This window comes from Oncorhynchus tshawytscha, linkage group LG05 (genome assembly GCF_018296145.1).
Source record: "Oncorhynchus tshawytscha isolate Ot180627B linkage group LG05, Otsh_v2.0, whole genome shotgun sequence".
Classification (NCBI taxonomy): Eukaryota; Metazoa; Chordata; class Actinopteri; order Salmoniformes; family Salmonidae; genus Oncorhynchus; species Oncorhynchus tshawytscha.
This window is the reverse complement of record NC_056433.1, coordinates 31,947,074-31,968,589: the sequence shown is the minus strand read 5'-3', so window position 1 is coordinate 31,968,589 and position 21,516 is coordinate 31,947,074. Positions and strand designations below refer to the sequence as shown.

General features: G+C 41.7%; 1 protein-coding gene across 1 annotated transcript in view; it reads right to left on the bottom strand.

Moving 5' to 3' along the window:
* Positions 1 to 4,344: 4,344 nt before the first annotated feature.
* Positions 4,345 to 21,516, bottom strand: part of LOC112250494 (potassium channel subfamily K member 10-like) — a 28,002-nt gene continuing 10,830 nt past the window's right edge. Inside the window, exons 3-7 of the mRNA XM_024420690.2 lie at positions 13,968 to 14,085; positions 12,428 to 12,588; positions 10,973 to 11,165; positions 7,565 to 7,707; positions 4,345 to 6,599 (exon numbers count right to left, since the gene is read on the bottom strand). Of these exons, the coding sequence (XP_024276458.1) occupies positions 5,925 to 6,599; positions 7,565 to 7,707; positions 10,973 to 11,165; positions 12,428 to 12,588; positions 13,968 to 14,085 (1,290 nt within the window). The 3' untranslated portion in view covers positions 4,345 to 5,924. The remainder of the gene's footprint in view (positions 6,600 to 7,564; positions 7,708 to 10,972; positions 11,166 to 12,427; positions 12,589 to 13,967; positions 14,086 to 21,516) is intronic.

The following is a 21,516-nucleotide window of genomic DNA, read 5'->3' as shown; positions in this document are numbered from 1 at the left end:
AAATCATTTAGCTTTCCTCTGATAAATAATTTAGCTATCCTCTGCTTTAAAGGAACTGTCAGGAACCTTTAAAAGTGAATATACTCAAATAATGTTGTTGACTCGTCCTATACTTGTATTAGTGGCCAAAGCATAAGAAACACTTTGAAAAAAACACTTCTAACTTCTTTCTCAAACAGACCATTTAAAAAATGCTTCCCATTTCCTCATAGAGTATTATGTCATACTCCCGAGGAGGATGAGCTGGCCAATCAGTAGTCTAGAGGAGGATGAGCTGGCCAATAAGCGGTCTACTCTTCAAGATGATCATCAAGGACCTCAGCCACCCGAGCAAAGGTCTGTTCACATCACTACCATCTATTTTATTTAAGTTGACTGAGAACACATTCTCATTTACAGCAACAACCTGGGGAATAGTTACAGGGGAGATGGTATGAATGAGTGGTGCAGTGGTCTAAGACACTGCATCTCAGTGAAAGAGGTGTCACTGCAGTACCTGCTTTGAATCCAGGCTGCATCACATCTGGTCGTGATTGGGAATCCCATAAGGCGGCGCACAATTGTGTTGTCAGGGTTGGGCTGGGGTAGGCCGTCATTGTAAATAAGAATTTGTTCTTAACTGACTTGCCTGTTTAAATAAATAAAAAATGTGCCTATTGTAAACTGGGAATGATTAGGTGATCATCCAAAAGATGGCACCCTACACAGGGCAATCACTGCTCTGGGGCATTGGGACCAGAGGAAAGGGTGCCTCCTACTGGCCCTCCAACACCACTTCCAGCAGCATCTGGTCTCCCACTTCAGAAGCAAGCACCAGTGGGATGTAGGGTAGTATGCTGCTGGCTAGAAGGCAAAGACAGAACAGGTGGATCAAAGCTGGGACCGAGAGACTGAAAAACTGCTTCAATCTCCAGGCCATCAGACTGTTACCTGTTAAACAGTCAACACTAGTACTCTGCCCTGAACCTTATACTGTATTCTAGTCATGGCTCAACCTATATAACTTCTGTTTCTATTTTTTGAATTACAGGTGTATTTTTCATTTATGTTTTATTGCTAGATATTACTTAACTGTTGGAGCTAGAAACACAAGTATTTTGCTGATATACCAACTTCAAATCTGTGTGTATGTGATCAATAAACGTTGAATTGATTTTATATGAATTTATAGTTTTAACGATCGTATAGGGCCACACCATTCTGTTGTTAGGAACACGTCCACACCATTCCAACACAGAAAAAAAACATACTTAAAATAATAATAATTGGAAGGAAAACTATTTCACTCATATTGTAAGGAATTATAGGTCACATGTCATATACATCTGGAAACACTGGACAGTTACTTTTAGATATAACATAGTTGCAATTGCGTTCTAGCATCAGCCTAAGCAGAGAGCTCCTGTACATTTTAATTCAATCAACTTTTTTATTTTATCTAAATAAGTATTGATTATATATGTACTGTGCATTTGGAAAGTATTCACAACCCTTGACTTTTTCCACATTTTGTTAAGTTACAGCCTTATTCTAAAAAGGATTGAATAGTGTTTTTCCTCAACAATTTACACACAACACCCCATAATAAACATTTTGCTCGTTTATAAATACAAAAAACTGAAATATCACATTTACATAAGTATTCAGACCATTTACTCAGTACTTTGTTGAAGCACCTTTGGCAGCGATTATAGCCTCGAGTCTTCTTGGGTATGACGCTACAAGCTTGGCACACCTGTATTTGGGAAGTTTCTCACATTGTTCTCTGCAGATCCTCTTAAACTCTGTCAGGTTTGATGGGGAGCATCGCTAAACAGCTATTTTCTGGTCTCTCCAGAGATTTTAGACTAGGTTCAAGACCGGGCTCTGGCTGAGCCACTCAAGGACATTAAGATACTTGTTCCAAAGCCACTCCTGTGTTGTCTTGGCTGTGTGCTTAGGGTCAGTGTCCTGTTAGAAGGTGAACCTTCACCCCAGTCTGAGGTCCTGTGCGCTCTGGAGCAGGTTTTCATCAAGGATCTCTCTGTGCTCCGTTCCTCTTTCCCTCGATCCTGACTAGTCTCAAAGTCTTGCCTCTCATGGTCTGAGAGTCCTTCAGATGCCTTTTGGCAAACTCCAAACAAGCTGTAGTTTGCCTTTTACTGAGGAATGGATTCCGTCCGGCCACTCTACAATGAAGGCCTGATTGGTGGAGTGCTGCAGAGATGGTTGTCCTTCTGGAAGGTTCTCCCATCTCCACAGAGGAAATCTGGAGCTCTGTCAGAGTGAACATCAGGTTCTTGGTCACCTCCCTGACCAAGGCCCTTCTCCCCCGATTGCTCAGTTTGGCCGGGCGACCAGCTCTAGGAAGAGTCTTGGTGGTTGCAAACTGTACATTTAAGAATGATAGAGGCCACTGTTTTCTTGGGGACATTCAATGCTGCAGACAATTTTTGGTACCCTTCCCCTGTGCCTCGACACAATCCTGTCTCTGAGCTCTACGGACAATTCCTTCGGCCTCAGGGCTTGGTTTTTGCCATTCCAAGTCATGTCTAATCAATTGAAGAGGAGGAGGAATGCCGTTAAAGAAACCCCCACTAACAAAGGACCAAGCAGCGTGGTAAAGGGCAGCAGCAGCAGCGGCAAAGAACACAGGACTCCTGGACTTGGGAGGAGATTCTGGACGGCAAAGGACCCTGGGCACAGCCAGGGGAATATCGCCGCCCCAAAGCAGAGCTGGAGGCAGCGAAGGCAGAGAGGCGCTGGTATGAGGAGGCAGCACGGCAGCGCAGCTGCAAGCCCGAGAGGCAGCCCCAAAAATGTATTGGGGGGAGGCACACGGGGAGTGTGGCGAAGCCTGGTAGGAAGCCTGCGCCAACGTCCCGTGCTTACCGGAGAGAGAGAGGGACCGAACAGGCACTGTGTTATGCGGTGGAGCGCACAGTTTCCCCAGTGCGTGTGCTTAACCCGGTGCGGTACATTCCAGCTCCTCATATCGGCCGGACTAGAGTGGGCATCGAGGCAGGTGCCATGAAGCCGGCTCTACGCATCTGGTCTCCAGTGCGTCTCCTCGGGCCGGAAACACGGCACCAGCCTTACACATGGTGTCCCCAGTTCACGAGAACAGCCAGTGTGGGCTATTCCACCTCGCCTCACTGGCCTGGCTACGGGGAGCATTCAACCAGGTAAGGTTGGGCAGGCTCGGTGGTCAAGAGCTCCAGTGCGCCTGCACGGTCCGGTCTTTCCGGTGCCACCTCCAAAACTGTGGTGTAGTGTGGTCCTTGTCCCTCACCAGAGCCACCACCGCGGACAGACACCCACCCAGACCCTCCCCTATAGTTTCATGTTTTGCGGCCGGAGTCCGAACCTTTGGGGGGGGGGTACTGTCACGTTCTGACCTGTATTTCCTTTGTTTTGTATGGTCACTTCTGCTGGTGTTGAACTGTTACTGACGCAGAAGTGACGATTTCCATCACCAATGTGGGTGCTACAGAACGTTTTGGGAGCGGTTTATCACAGAGTCTACAGAGAGCGACAGGGGATGGAATTCCCTGAACAACTGCTCCTGACCTGTCCTCCTGTCTTTCCCCCTGATGGAGGTGACCACCCATCCCCCTGCACAAGCCTGTTCCATCTGTGCCTGCTGACGAGCAGGACTGTGAGGCGGGCGACTGTGCGCTCAGATAGCGAGTCCGAGTCAGATATCATCTGGATTTACACCTCCGTGGAAGATCTTTGTCCATGCAGCCCATAAACTATCAATTTACTTAATTCTTGTTTTAGCTCCTTTAAATAATCTTTGAGATTGTTCTTGTAATTACATTTTATTTTTAGAGCCCCCAATGGAAATAAGTCAGACTTTCTGTTATCCCTGTCATGTTTACAAAATGTATGTGCTGTGTGCATATGTATTTTTGACTGGCAAAATGCAATCTATCAATCAAGAATAATGTAGCCTGATGTTTTATTTTTGCTAGTGCTATTTTTACCTTCAAAGATGCTATTCCACAAGACTCTATCCTCCAGTTTAAGAGGAACAATTGTACCTTCTCACTGGGACCGAAGGTGTTGATCAGTGTAAAAGAGTGTGGATTTTATATTTTAGCGTCTATACAGGATTTTAGAGCAGGAAACAGCCCTGGAGGTGAAACAGTCTCTTGAGACGGACACGGATAAAAATGACTGCAAAAGTGTATAGTTTGTTTCAGCGACAACAAGGTCATTGTCGATGAGAGCGAAAGTGATACACTGCCGAAGACATCCTTTTTCCGGCTTGATGAAAACCTCTAAAGGTAGAGACTGAGAAATAGAGATGTTGGCAACACAATAACTCTGCACTCAGAGGGGAAACAAGAAACTTCCAGTAGCAGTAATATTTATTTCCAAAAGGCACTCACTACATTTAATGTAATGGTGGCACAAGTAATACTGTGAACAACGTCCAAATACTGAGCAGGTGTTGCCCATTCTACCTCAACATGGGCAGTTACAAAACGCTATGCTAAGCATCGTCTTGTGAAGCATGTGGTGGTATACAACTAATACTAAATAGCATGATAATATATTTGGAAAATACCATGCTTTTTAGTTCTATATCTTATTTAAGCTTTAAATGTTGCATTTCTTTGTAGCGTTTCTTTATAACAAACACAGATTGAAAGTTCATAGCTGCATTCACACTAGGCTAATGCTGCGCCCATATCAATGCAAACACAAATAATGGGAAGACTGTGTACATACATAACATTTTTGGTGTGTGTGTGTGTGTGTGAGAGAGAGAGTGTGTGAGAGAGATTGAGAGATGCGTAGAGGTATTGTTATTTAACCCATGCACCTTAAAGGGTTTGTAATGACATTATTGTAATACAATTAGTAGACCACAGTCAAGACGCAGAGTGCATGTTTGGCTCATGCACTTTCTCAGTGTCATCACCTCTCCTCTGTAACATGAACATATAAATGTACTTCACAGACGTTACATGGTACACTTAAATCAAGTATAACAAAGATGTCAGCCAACAGTAACACACTGTATTCAAGCAAATCATTGTATTGATGTATCATACAAGTTTGCGCCAAAAAAACCTCAGTCTCCCAAATTTGACAGTATCCTGTCTAAGCCATTAGGGGCCATGTTTCCTTCCTGCATTATGGCTTACCTTCCGTTCCATTGTCATAAGCTGTCATCTTCAGAAAAGCAATTCTAAGTGCAACCAAAGCGCCTCTAATGCTACAAAGTGTGAATGCAGTATACTTTAGAAACATTTCAACGACAACATTAGGACCACAAGCCCTGAGATTGTGTTAATGAAAGTTCAAGAACTTAATAGCGTAATCACACACCTTCTAGACAGTTTAGCTCAAGGACCATGCACAGACAACATTGTGGTTGTTTTTTATAATTTTTTTCATCAATTTTCAGAGTTTATGTGTCGTGACGGAATGAGAACAAAGTCGTACATTTCACAATAACCAAATCCAGGTGAGTCTCCAGTTGTTGATCTTATTCAATTGTTGCTCTATTCTCAGCAGCTCAGTTCTCTTGTCCTAAAATGACTTCGGATGTGTATTTAGGACCAGCACCGTCTCATCGAAGTCCACTACGTACATAAAAGTCAGACTCATCAAAGCATCTTACTTGCTTTATTATCGACTCTTCTGAATAGCAGCCATCTTGTCTTTCACTCCAAATAAACCATCTTTTTGGTTGTTCTGTACCACAAGAACCTCAAATCTAAAAAATATTTTACCAGGTGATTGTAAGAAACGTATGAGGTTAATGTCTTTCCTTCAGGTTATTAGGGCACAGTGAATATTGAATAACATTACATAGCACACAGGGACACAACAGTTCCCCCAATATCAAGCACACAAAGGCGTGACAGAAATGTAAGGCACATATGGTGGTGACGTTTAAAACATCCTCAGAGGAACAACCAACATTTTTAAGGATCCATCTGGATACGCAGCTCCTTTTCTTCAAGTTGAAGTGTTTCCCCCTCAGTCTTTTTTTCTTTGGTCTGTAGTGGTATGAATGGTACTGTGAAACCATTCTGGGGCTTGCACACTTCCACGAACAGCGGCAGATCGGACATGCTGGTGTTGAACTTTTTGTCTAACCCCTCATCTTCCTCCTCCTCCTCCTCTTCTTCCTTTCTCTTCCCCATCTCCATAGGCGGAGTACTAAAGGGCCTGCATTGTAGCTCATCTGGGATATTCTTCTTCAGCTCGCGGTTCTTGTTTCTCTTGGCCAGCTTGGTGACGGAACCCAGGCGATTAAAGATGTTGTCGTCTGAGGAGGCCACACTTTCGGACCGGCGCGGATCACACTCTGCCCCCCTTAGACGCAGGTTGTTGAGTTTCATGTCGATGCTCTCCTGAGATGAGGTCTTGTAGGGGTTGGTGTCCAGACTGTTGAAGGCGGCACGGCGTTCCGGGGAGAGCATGTCCGTGGAGACGGCCCACTGGTCCAGGCCCAGCTGGCGGCGCTCCATGCTGCGGATGGTGGCGGTCCGCTGGAGCTTGTCGCTGACCTCCACACTCAGGCGTCGCCGCGTCTCCCGGAACTCGGCGCGCACGTTGGCCTTCCACTCGGCCGCGTGGGCCTTGATCTCTCCAACCTAGAGCACGGGAAAATAAATCTAAGGTAATTCCACACCATAAAATACTATAACGCAATTGGATAGTTAATCCAAATTACAGAATTGGTGGCAGTAGCTAGGTAAACAAAACGAAAGCATAGATTGCAGTCTCTCCTTTCAAGGTAAGAAAGCAAACAACAACTATTTCCATGTTTTAACCATTTGAATATCTATTGAGTGTCTTAAGGATTGGACCCTTTTTTTTCAATTTTCGCCTAAAATGACATACCCAACTCTAACTGCCTGTAGCTCAGGCCCTGAAGAAAGGATATGCATTTTCTTGGTACCATTTGAAAGCAAACACTTTGAAGTTTGTGGAAATTTGAAAGAAATGTAGGAGACTATAACACATTAGATCTGGTAAAAGATAATACAAAGAAAAAAACAAATGTTTTTTCGTAATTTTTTTTAACAATCATCTTTGAAATGCAAGAGAAAGGCCATAATGTATTATTCCAGCCCAGGTGCAATTTAGATTTTGGCCACTAGAGAGCAGCAGTGCATATGCACAGTTTTAGACTGAGCCAATGAACCATTGTATTTCTGTTCAAAGTTTTGTGTCAAGACGGCACAAATGTGCCTAATTTGTTTATTAATAACTATTCATGTTCAAAACTGTGCACTCTTCTCAAACAATAGCATGGTATTATTTCACTGTAATAGCTACTGTATATTGGGCACTGCAGTTAGATTAACAATAATTTAAGCTTTCTGCCAATATCAGATGTGTCTATGTTCTGGGAAATGTTCTTGTTACTTACAACCTCCTGCTAATCACATAAGCCTATGTTAGCTCAACCGTCCCGCAGGGGACCCACCAATCCTGAAGAATGAATGTTCTTCTAATGGGACATTTGACAAAATACTAAGCCCATGTAGTGTTCAACTATATCATTACATAGTAGTATGGTCATATAATGTCACATACAAGTAAATTATCTTACCTCCTCTTTTGTCTTCTTGGACAGGACCCTCAGCCAGTCACCAATCATGCTCAGTACAGCAGCAAAATATGCCAACCCCACCAGAATCCAGAACCACACCAGTGGTCTATACCAATTACGATACACGACCCTCCGGTCCCCTCCTATAGGATGTAAACAAACAATGAAACAGTCAGCATGATGAGAGACATGTGTCGTGTTTAGAAGAGTTAACCATAGAAAAACATTTTTAAATGGTAAACAAAAATGTGGGTTTCTTATTGGATAAGTGCAGGTAATCCCTCCCTGTATCAGTCCATTTTCTTCATTTAGGTGACTATTAAACATGACCCTGATAAACACTGATTCTATTGGCCCATTTTCTACCTGAATATCTTAAGCTGATGGGCTAAAATCCAGAGAACAGAAATTAACAAAGCTAATTTTCTCTGACAAGCGCTTGTATGTCAAATAGTGATTGGGAAATAAATCATCTGTGCGGTGTTGCAGCAGCTTGGTCAGTGAGATCAAGCAATGAGAGCCTCCTGATACAACTACCTTCTTTTTTTAAACGTCGATGTCTAAGACAAGAAACAACTGCATGTCTCAAATATCAAAATCCCTATACCAGTCTGCTGTTCCCACATGCTTCAAGAGGGCCACCATTGTTCCTGTTCCCAAGAAAGCTAAGGTAACTGAGCTAAACGACTACCGCCCCGTAGCACTCACATCCGTCATCATGAAGTGCTTTGAGAGACTAGTCAAGGACCATATCACCTCCACCCTACCTGACACCCTAGACCCACTCCAATTTGCTTACCGCCCAAAAAGGTCCACAGACGATGCAATCTCAACCACACTGCACACTGCCCTAACCCATCTGGACAAGAGGAATACCTATGTGAGAATGCTGTTCATCGACTACAGCTCGGCATTCAACACCATAGTACCCTCCAAGCTCGTCATCAAGCTCGAGACCCTGGGTCTCGACCCCGCCCTGTGCAACTGGGTACTGGACTTCCTGACGGGCCGCCCCCAGGTGGTGAGGGTAGGCAACAACATCTCCTCCCCGCTGATCCTCAACACTGGGGCCCCACAAGGGTGCGTTCTGAGCCCTCTCCTGTACTCCCTGTTCACCCACGACTGCGTGGCCACGCACACCTCCAACTCAATCATCAAGTTTGCGGACGACACAACAGTGGTAGGCTTGATTACCAACAACGACGAGACGGCCTACAGGGAGGAGGTGAGGGCCCTCGGAGTGTGGTGTCAGGAAAATAACCTCACACTCAACGTCAACAAAACTAAGGAGATGATTGTGGACTTCAGGAAACAGCAGAGGGAACACCCTCCCATCCACATCGATGGAACAGTAGTGGAGAGGGTAGCAAGTTTTAAGTTCCTCGGCATACACATCACAGACAAACTGAATTGGTCCACTCACACAGACAGCATCGTGAGGAAGGCGCAGCAGCGCCTCTTCAACCTCAGGAGGCTGAAGAAATTCGGCTTGTCACCAAAAGCACTCACAAACTTCTACAGATGCACAATCGAGAGCATCCTGGCGGGCTGTATCACCGCCTGGTATGGCAACTGCACCGCCCTCAACCGTAAGGCTCTCCAGAGGGTAGTGAGGTCTGCACAACGCATCACTGGGGGCAAACTACCTGCCCTCCAGGACACCTACACCACCCGATGCTACAGGAAGGCCATAAAGATCATCAATGACATCAACCACCCGAGCCACTGCCTGTTCACCCCGCTGTCATCCAGAAGGCGAGGTCAGTACAGGTGCATCAAAGCTGGGACCGAGAGACTGAAAAACAGCTTCTATCTCAAGGCCATCAGACTGTTAAACAGCCACCACTAACATTGAGTGGCTACTGCCAACACACTGTCAATGACACTGACTCTACTCCAGCCACTTTAATAATGGGAATTGATGGGAAATGATGTAAATATGTCACTAGCCACTTTAAACAATGCTACCTTATATAATGTTACTTACCCTACATTATTCATCTCATATGCATACGTAGATACTGTACTCTATATCATCGACTGCATCCTTATGTAATACATGTATCACTAGCCACTTTAACTATGCCACTTGGTTTACATACTCATCTCATATGTATATAATGTACTCGATATCATCTACTGTATCTTGCCTATGCTGCTCTGTACCATCACTCATTCATATATCCTTATGTACATATTCTTTATCCCCTTACACTGTGTATAAGACAGTAGTTTTTTGGAATTGTTAGTTAGATTACTTGTTCGTTATTACTGCATTGTCGGAACTAGAAGCACAAGCATTTCGCTACACTCGCATTAACATCTGCTAACCATGTGTATGTGACAAATAAAATTTGATTTGATTTGATTTGATTTGAATATCAGCACCCTCCATTAAGGAGGAATCTTGAGCCCTTGTAATAATGGCACAGCACAAGTTGCAAAGTTGTGTTAGGAAAATGTCTGAAAAGTAGGTCCTCCAACCTGAAATGTCATGACCATAGGGGGCACAGGGCAATTGCCCCCTCAGATTTGTCCTGTTTAAAAAATGTATATACACGTATATCTATTTAAATATTTTGCTGATTTCTCTCTGTAATACTGTTAGCCACCTAGGAATTTTATAAAGTTGGCTTTAGCTAGCCTAGATAGGTTTCCAGGCTACCAAGAAGCCATTTCAAGCTATCAATCAAGTTAACCAACTACTGTAGCTTAGCTGGCATGCCTGCTGGCAAGGTTGATAGACTTTAGAAAAGCAAGCAATAACTAAATGTACTGAATAAGACACATTCTTGTACACAGATTTTAGCAGAGATCCAGAGAAGCATATTTAGTTTATTTATCAAATGAACCACCAGGAGAATGCAGACAGTTCAAGAGGTATGCTTAGATATGCAGAAAAATATATATATATTTTACGTAGAATTAAGAATAATTATTCACGTATGTTGTGCCCCCTAAGATTTTTTGGGTGCAGGACGTCATTGCCTCCAACCATAACCAAGTTTGAAGCAAAATTAATGGCCGCAACAGTTTTGGTAACTGTTTAATTAAAAGGATGTATTAAATCAAATCAAATTTGATTTGTCACAGCGACAAATACAAACCTTACAGTGAAATACTTACTTTCAAGCCCTTATCCAACAATGCAGTTAAGAAAAATAAGTGTTAGGTAAAAAATAGATGTGAAAATAAAAGTAACAAATAAATGAACAGCAGCAGTAAAATAACAATAGCAAGTTGTTATTAGTTGTTATTAGCATGTACTGTATGAGCCTTTATGATGGCTTAGTGTAGAAAACTGACTCAAAATGGCTGTTATTCAAGTAAGAATCTCTTTCAGATAATCATCTCATTATGGCATTACTCACAACAGAAACATGAACTAATAATTCATCTAGCTCTCACCTGCCACATAGTCTCCTATTCCGATAGTTGTCAGAGTGATGACAACAAAGTAGATGGCCTCCAGTCCAGTCCAGCCTTCTATGTGTTTGAAGATGACCGCTGGAATGGTGACAAAGAGGATACAACCCGCCAGGATGAAGAGCAACGTGGAGGCCACTCGGATCTTGGTCTGGCTGATCTGGTTCTGTTTATGCTGGGAGAGGAGAAGAAGACACACATATGCACACACACAAACAAACACAGCGCACACACACACACACACAGAAGAACAGGCACACACAGGCCATAAGGCCAAGGCCATTCTAGAGTGCACCATGTGTTGTCATTCTGTGGTGGAGTCACTACTGCGTTCGCATGTTGAGATTCATGACTCTGACAAGGTGGCATCTACAGTATTTCCACACTCTGACACTGGCTGGTGATAAGCTAAAGATGCATAAGATGCATGATTAGCTCAAACGAGGCGTAATGGTGATTGTGTCTGTGGGCTGTCACAGAGGCACAGCTCACTCAGTACAGCTCTCACACTAGGTGTTCCTGTTCTGAGAAATGTAAACACACTGTAGCACACCACAGGCCAGAACAGAGCGGAGGGTAACTGTTGGGCCAATCAGAATAAAGCACAACAGCCATCACCCTCTGCTCATTAACAACCTATAATGTAGAGCCCACACATCATTAGTAGATGATAACACCTCACTCAGTACTGAACACTTTCACTTTCAACCTGGGGGCATAGGCCCACCCACTCAGATTGAGAAAAAAAAAGTTGTTATTATTATTTATATTTTATGCCCTGTACATAGTGTCAGTGTTCCAAATGCGACATTATGTATTTTTACCTAAACATGCAAACACCATCAGATATAATTCATAGCAAGCAGTGCACTGGATTAGTCAGATTTGATTAAATATAACAGAACAGACGCATTGGAATGCCATTCACTCTCACAGGATGTGTTGCCAAGAAGAAAAAACTGAAAGCCACACCCCAAAAAGCCACGAATATGACTCCATTGAGGCATGTCACTGTGCTTCTATGGCTACACACACCATTCCACTATCCACTTCATTTGTTCATTTAGCGCAACAAAACAGCTCATGATCAAGTGCCTTTATCACAGTCAACACATCTATATATTTTTTACTTTAATGAGCTGTGTTGAATAGCATAAGATCAGCTATAAAACTGCACATGTTTCTCTTTGCCCCAAGGCAACATGTGTAAGGAAGTTAGCTGTTGCAGGCCCACCCACCAACTCATTTCTGGCTACACCACTGCTGTCAATTGGGTAAAAACCCAGGTCTCTACTCTCTAGCCTATCAATATCTCACATTTAAAGTCATTGTGATGGTAGAAACAGTCATTAATAACTGTTTTCATAATTACATTAAAACATCATTATTGTTTCTATTTGTCATGTTGTTGTGGATTACTGTATGCTGTGAACTTACCCTGAACATTTTCTCCACCTTGGCAATGCTTTTCACAAATATGGTCCCTAGCTGGTCCCCCACACCGGCAAGCAGGAACCCAAACAGAGGGATGCCAAATATTGCATATAGGATACAGAAAATCTTCCCGCCCTCAGTGCTGGGAGCAATGTTACCATATCCTGTGAAAGAAACCGAGAAAGAGAAGGTCATGTTTTCTGGATGTGATGAGACTTGAATCTCTTTCTCATCAATGGCAGACACAACCACAGTGGGTTTATGCAATAGCAATTCCATCTCCTTTCCACCATAGACGTATACACATGCTGCTATCTACAAAAGGCTAACATACTGTCTGCTAGCTAAGCTTCTGTCCCTTTCCATTTGGAATCACAGAGGTGCTAGTCGGGTTCTAATATAATCACAAATATGCCAATGAATTGGAAGTAAAATGCCTCCTTCCACCATCCATCAAATTGAAGACATTCAGTAGTCAAGAGTGCTAATGGTTTAGAAGGTTCTGTTGAAGACAATGCTATGATTGATCATGTGATTTCAACACAGTTAACACAAACTATAAGGCCAGTTTCCCGGACACGGATTAATAAAACACATTTCTGGACTAAAAAGCACTTTTAATAGACATTGTCCATTTAGCATGCTTTTTAGTTTGGATCTGGGAAACTGGCTCCTAAAGTCTTGATTGTCTCTAGTCAATGTAAACAGCATTACCTCAGGTGAAATGGCAGAATGTTTCATCAGCCCTTGCACTTGGCTTGAACTACACCTACACTGCCTGGTACAATAACTACCATAGCTGTGGAAAGTAGGGGTGATGAGGTTGCTGCAGCACCCCCTGAAAAAAGTAGTGCACTGGGCCTTTACTAGTCCTGTATTAGCGGACCGATATAGCCGTCTGTAGAGCATCAACAAAACATTCTCAGCACCCCCTTATTCCTAAGAGTGGAGCAACTCACTTCATTTCATCTGACAGATGACTCACACTCACATACCAATCCCATATCTATCTCATATAAGAAACCTTCAAATGCAGTTTGCAGGTATAGACCTGATTCACAGCTGAACGTTCTACCAGCTAACGTGGGTAGCTAATAAACTGTCCCGTCTTTTCAAATCAGGGCAGATGACAATGACAATACTCTAGTAATGTTTTTCTGAGTATCCCAAATCAAATAATATTGTTTTACTGTGTGCAGTGGTTTTAGTCTACAGGTCACACTTAAGAAATAGTTTTTCAATTGGTTTCAACGGAGCACTTCACTTTCTACCCTGCAAAAAACATTGGTCAATGAACAATGGCCGAAGTGTAAATAAGGTGAATTGCCAGGACTATTAGCACTGTTTCAGCGAGAATGATCTGTTGCCTATTCCTGAAAGGACCATTGTAAATAAAGGGTTGAATGGATGGTCAAGAATAACAAGCAACAGTGAGAGTAACCACAGATGTGACAGATCACATAGGCCTCAATGAAGTTTCGATAATACTGACCAATACTGTAACAGGTGTGTGCAGTACTAATCCAACACTAAAACCCATTACCTATGGTTGTGATGACGGTTCCAGCGAAGAAAAAGGCACTGCCCAGGTCCCAGTGACTGGAGTTATAGGATGTGTCTCCTATCGGGCTGACCCCAGCATTCACTGCATCTACAGAGTGCTGGGCACACATACAAAGACATTCATCAGACCATAAAAAATAGACTACATCAAATGGGTAAAGATGATAGCATTACGTTCAGAATTGCAGCAATTTTTGGTGGTATAGAGTCTCTTGAGAGTCTGTCTATTAGTGATCCTATAGTTGCATTTTGAATAGATGAATTCTCAGGGGGGATTCCGCATAAGGATCCATCAAACCTTCCAATGTGATTTCCTAAAGCAGCCAGTTGCGTAACATATGACTGCTGTATAGCTTACCGCTGATGACGCTTCTGCATGGTGAATCATCATGACAGTGCCACAATGAGAGAGAGGTACCATGGGGAGGCGGGGGACATGATGCCCACCATGCCCTGAGCAGCCCTCACACTCTGCGCCAGTCGGCCAGTCTACCCGGCAGGAAGCCGGCACGCCAGATGGAGCTTCGGAGTGGCGAGCAACAGGATGTAGCTCAGGGTGTGAGAGATGGTGGGATAGGTGTGTGGATACAGTTGAAGGACAAATTAACAAGGGCAGAGGAGGAGAGGCCATGACAGTCCAGTGGTAGAGTACAACGGAGGTGGTTTGGCAAACCATGCTTGAGTGTTAACTAACCTTGCCTGAGACCTGAAGACTTGCTCTAACTCTCAGAGCAAATTCCCCGGCTTTAGCTTTGCGGGCTAACACAGGATTGGGATTCACAGGAGACCCGTGTATGAAATCTGGTTGGTTACACATGCAATCAACTCCACTTTCCAAACTGACAGTCTGATATCTGATAGCTAAGATGAGCCGTTACTGCATTGATCTAGTTTCAGCATTGGGGAGTAACGTGTGACATGTAATCCGTTAAATGTAAGGGATTACAAAAAAAACAGTAACTGTAATCCGTTAGGTTACCAGCTAAAATATTGTAATCAGATTACAGATACTTTTGAAAAACTAGACGAGTACTTGACGCATTCAAATCGGCATTGAAAAAAAAAATATTCCACCTGAGCGAGTCTGACCACAAGTCAGAGACCACTATGATGACACACCAAATGTGTTTGATCGATCCCGGGGAAAGCACAGGAATAGGCTTTTGTAGGCTACAGTCCAAGGTATGTCCTCCAATGATGGGACTGGTGTCAGCATCCAAAGATTATGCAACTTGAATAAACACTTGGAGGTAAGGAACACAGCAGTGTTGTAGTCTACGGCTATACGGATATCACTTACTATTGATATCTACATAGTGTATTGATGTGAATCACACTGCTGCTCTCTCATTTAGCTATTTGCGCTTTACGGATTGTGATTGTTGTGGATGGCTGTCAGTCTGTCAAACTTGTCAATCTATTATTGTTCTGAGAAATGAAGGCTATTCCATGTGAGAAATTGCCAAGAAACTGAAGATCTCGACCAACTGTGAAGAGCCGAGTCCGGGATGGCAGACTTCCTCTGTCCAGTGTCTGTGTTCTTTTGTCCATCTTAATTGTTTATTTTTGATGGCCAGTCTGAGATATGGCTTTTTCATTGCAACTCTGCCTAGAAGGCCAGCATCCCAGAGTTGCCACTTCATTGTTGACATTGAGACTGGTGTTTTGCGGGTCTGGTCACGCTGTCTGGTCTAATGTAAATTTCATTAGGAGTCCTTTTATAAACAGTTGGGGAAAAAGGGCATTCCCTCCTCTTGTCATAATGTCTGTGCTCATGTGGACATGGTTATTGACTCGGTAAAATTTTACATGAAAGACAATTCTTATTTAGAAAGCTAAAATCACATTTCATCTTCTCACAAATAGTTTGATATTTAATCATGTAAGTTTCACAACATCTAGATGTAAATCTGATAACTGGGATGTATACATTTGTAGAGTTACTGTTATTTGGTTATACCATCCTTAACCTCTCTAGGGTATGTGGGACGCTAGCATCCCACCTGGCCAACATCCAGTGAGATTGCAGAGCGGCAAATTCAAATACAGAAATACTCATTATAACAATTCAGAAAAGATACAACTATTTTACATAGGTTTAAATATGAACTTCTTGTGAATCCAACCACGGTGTCAGATTTCAAAAATGCTTTACGGCGAAAGCATACCTTACAATTATTTGAGAACATAGCCCAGCAGACAAATCATTACAAACAGTAACCAGCCAAGTAGAAGAGTTACACAAGTCAGAAATAGAGATAAAATTAATCACTTACCTTTGATGATCTTCATATGGTTGCACTCAGAAGACATTAATTTATTCAATAAATGTTCCTTTTGTTCGACCTCAGTTTTGTTCGCGCTTTTTCTTCAGTAATCCACATGCTCAAACGCAGTCACAACAGGCAGAAAAAAAATCCAAATTGTATCTGTAAATTTCATAGGAACATGTCAAACGATGTTTATATTCACACCTCAGGTTGATTTTAGCCTAAATAATCGATAATATTTCCACTGGACAATAACGTCGTCAATATAAAATGTAAACAAGAAAGGCACTCTCTCGGTTGCGCGCATGAAAAAGCTCTGTGACACGGCAGGGTCCACTCATTCAGACTGCTCTTACTCCCTCATTTTCAGAATACAAGCCTGAAACAATTTCTAAAGACTGTTGACATCTAGTGGAAGGCATAGGAACTGCAATTTGAGTCCTAAGTCAATGGATACTGTAATGGCTATGAATAGAAAACTACAACATCAAAAACATCCTACTTGCTGAATGGATTTTTCTCAGGTTTTTGCCTGCCAAATCAGTTTTGTTATACTCACATACACTATTTTAACATTTTCGGAAACTTTAGAGTGTTTTCTATCCAAATCTACCAAATATATGCACATCCTATCTTCTGGGCCTGAGTAGAAGGCAGTTTAATGTGGGCACGCTTTTCATCCAAAATTCCAAATGCTGCCCCCTACCCTAGAGAAGTTAATGATATCACAAAACAACAACTGATCTGAGATAATTGTTCTTTAAGTCCCTCCCGACCAATTCCCACTTTTTTTTGTGTTAGAAATAATGTCTCAATGTCCAACCTTTTTATTTTGCAATACTGCAAAGTCTCTCTCTGTTGTAACAAAGGGATTTTTTACTTCAATTTCTGCAGAGTGGGAGAGAGAGTTCCTGCAAAGTATTTACAACTGTCATAAAACTGCCAAACTTCCCCCACCCTCCCACACCCCTTTTTCACTGGTGGGAGAGAGAGGTGGGGGCTCTCTCTAATCCTCACACAGGAGGGAAAGTCATGACAATGGTTAAAACAATAATTTTGATATCATGGATGGTCAGTCCTCGCATCCATTGCTCTGTCTATTAATCTGAGAGTAGTTACATATATCCAGGCCCATCTCTCAGCTTTTTACCAAAACAGAGGTGGGGTGCCTATTTTTTATTTTTTTTATCAGTGTATTTCCACTTTAAACAGCTGCATATTATAAAGATATCAAAGTGTCACCAACAAAAAGGTAAACAATAGGCCTATAGCAAATGCAGCATATGACATTCATTTTTCACATGTAAATAGACACTTGCCAGTGGCGCTCAAAGCATGCCATTCCATGAGCGCAATATTTATTTTTCAACTCGAATCAATGAGCCCAATAAGCCCTCCATGACAACAAAATCATAAACAACAGAGTAAGGCTGGCTAACAAGTCCTTAGTTCTGGGGGTTACGCTCAGGTAAAACAATTTGGCTAATCTATACTTCCATATTTCCAAGTCCTATTCCTGAAGATCAAGTGGTATAACATTTATTGGAATGACTGGGATTCTGATAGACTTTAGTTTTTAATGTGAAGAAATAATTTAATCGTATTATTATATGTTGTAGAAAGCGATGGGTTAAAAGTAACCTACATAACCAACCCATAAAGTAAAATTTAACATCTATATATGGCCAGCTATGTAAAATTTAACACTGATTTATCCTGCAACAGATGTCGTTCAATTGGTAACATACATTTTTGTCTTCTTCTAATGCCTTTTAAGGGGAGAGTAATCCAAAAGTAACAGAATGTAATCCGATTATATTACTGAGTTCAGGCAATCCAAAAGTTACTGATTACAGTTTTGGACAGGTAACTAGTAAATGTAATGGATTACATTTAGAAAGTAACCTACCCAACACTGTCTACTTTACATCTGTCCCACACTTTGTTTGAATGATCCTTATATAATGCAAGAACTCTGACTCAGATCTTTGGACACGCTAAACTTTGAAGTACAAAATAGCTTATTTTTTTCTGTGATAAGACTTTACTATTCATTGTCTCTCTCCTCTCCCCTACAATGGGTTGTTGCCGTAAATGAGAATGTGTTCTCAGTCAACTTATTTGGTAAAACGATGTTTAAAGCTAGAATCTTTATTTGCCTCATCCATTTTTTGATTTAGGAATTAATGATATATACCCATTGACTCTTGAAGAATATAACGTATAAATTCCTAATGATCTCAGTTCATCTGTCATACCCCCATCAGAACCCAAATTAAAATGTTGTTTTACTCCAATGTTTGTAAATAATGTAAATGTAAACACACACTGTATAGCCTCCAAACATGTTAAAACTATAGTTTTGATATCATGGATGGTCAGTCCTTGCATCCATAGCTCTGTCTGTTAATCTGAGAGTGGTTACATTTCTCCCGGCCCATCCCTCAGCTTTTTACCAAAACAGAGGTAGGGTGTCGCTTTGTTATTTGTTTCTATTAAGGATTCTATCTTTAAATAAAATGTAAATAACAAATGTTGAGCCCCATCCTACATGAAGTGAAGAGGACATTCAGCAAATGGTGATCTCACAAGGCAGGCCAAAACTCCATCCCACCAAAACAGGTTGAAATTTCAGGCGATCTTTTCAAACAGCTCTTACACTTAAAGGGCATTATCATTATCACAATTTCACAGTATTATTCCAACCTCATATTGTGGAAAGATATATAGAACACAGAAAATGAAAATGTTTTACTTCACAGGGACTTTAACAACAAACAAGTATTTGATCAACTTCCACTGATCAACTTCCACTGATCAACTTCCACTGATCAACTTCCATCTTTGCTTCTCAATTCATGCACCTTGGTTGAAGAGCTCCATCCTATTCCCCAGCTCATTATTTACATTTACAGTGTATATGTAAAGTCTTCAGATCCCCTTGACTTTTCCCACATTTTGTTACCTTATTCTAAAATTGATTAAATGTTTGGTTTTTTTGCACATAAATCTACACACAATACCCCCATATAACAAAGAAAAAACAATCCCCCGATTGTTTGTAGGAAGAGTCTTGGTGGTTCCAAAATTCTTCCATTTAAGAATGATGGAGGCCACTGTGATCTGGGACCTTCAATGCTGCTGACATTTTTTGGTACCCTTCCCAAGATCTGTGCCTCGACACAATCTTGTCTCGGAGCTCTACGGACAATTCCTTTCTACCTCAAGGCTTGGTTTTTGCTCTGACATGCACTGTCAAATGTGGGACCTTATATAGACAGGTGTGTGCCTTTCCAAATAATGTCCAACCAATTGAATTTACCACAGGTGGACTCCAATTAAGTTGTAGAAACATCTCAAGGAACAGGATGCACCTGAGCTCAATTTCGAGTCTCATAGCAAAGGGTCTGAATACGTATGTAAATAAGGTATTTCTGTTTTTTATTTTTAATAAATGTACAAAAATGTATAAAAACCTGTTTTCGCTTTGTCATTATGGGGTATTGTGCGTAGATTGAGGATGATATTTATTTAGTCCATTTTAGAATAGGCATCTGAACACTTTCCGAATGCACTGTATATTCCCATATAGGTATGGTTTTAAACATGCTCACACCAATCTTTTTAAATGTATCAGATTACTCAAACTCCTGATGTTAAAGTTTAAACACTCTGAATACTTATGTAAATATGGTATTTCTGTTTTTATTTGTAATACATTTGCAAAAATGTTTAAAAAACTGTTTTCACTCTTTTCACCCACGGTTGCCCGTTTAGTTTTTTCCCTAGCACCACACAGCTGATTCAAATAATCAAAGCTTGATTATGAGCTGGTTATTTGAATCAGCTGTGGAGTGTTAGGCCAAAAAACAAAACGTGCACCCAGGGGAGCCCCCAGGACCAAATTGGGGAATCCCTGGATCAGAGGACTGGGGAAGATTTGGCATTGGGGCAGCGCAGCAGCATTCAAGAAAAATAAAAGGCGTTTAGCATTTCTAGCTGAATGTGGTTTGCTTCAGGACACCCTGAACATGCCCCCCTTTTTAAATGTATCAGATTACTCAAACTCCTGATGTTAAAAAAAAATATATATATATATTAATGTAATCTCCTCAGATGCAGCCAACACCGTATTTCCACTCTGAAATATTAATTTAAAAAGTAGCTTTTTTGGAAGGCTTTCTCAGTAACCAATACATGCTTACTGTCAGGACCTATTGACACCACATGCAGTAACGTATGCAAGCCTGCCAAGCTAACTTGGCAAACAGTTATACTGTCACATTATGTTATTGACACTTGTGCAACGCAGCAAGAGACTAGACATGACTTGATCCTTTAGTGGATGGATACTCAAAGTCACTCCCTAACCCCATAAACAGCTGGAGGAAAAACGATTCTAGAGGTTTCACAGGAGGAGGCTATCACTGTCGCCGGCACAGAACTGACAGAGAATGCTGAGGAGATAGGTACACATCTCCGACCCAGTAGTCTGGCTGAAGCCCTGCCCTGCCCTACCTGTCCAATAGGCTGTACCTCAGGGCTAAGACACTAAAGCAGCAGCCTGGCACATGTCCCAGAACTGCTTATCATCTGCCCTTTTCTCTGCTCTGCCGCAGAATAATCACCTTTCACGTTAAATAGGAGGCCTCATAGTACTTTGTTATTCTTAGATATACTGTATGATTAGAATATGTGCATACGGTATATGTTAGCTGACATTGGGCAGGATCTCTGCACTTTCGCAGAGACTGCATTCACAGTAAAAGCTGCATATGTTGGCTCAATCGGAAATCACCTTAAATTTCAATCGCGCTACAATGCAGATCTTCCACAGATTTAATCTAGCCCTAATCCGAGGACATAGGAAAGTTGAGGTTTCATTATTAAGTATGCAAATGAATGCAGGTCCCAAATTAATATTTAAAGTGGTAATAGTCAAAAGGGAGTATAGACAAAACAGGTCGCAATTACATAATTATTATGTATTTTATGAAGTTATGCCATAACGGTTATGGTCTGGTTGTATATTGGTTAGATAAGGACATTTGTTAATATATTTTTAACAACCAGGGGGAAAAAACATCTTTATTTGGTTGTAATCTGATTATCTGTCTTTCCCATAAAGTATTGATCTTGTCATGAAAATACATTTTTACCCCGTTTTAACAAAGAGCAGTTATAATTGGGTCACATCTTATCAGACAACTAAAGGTCGTGGGACATATTTTGCTGGGTTTGCCCCCCCATGTTAAAGGC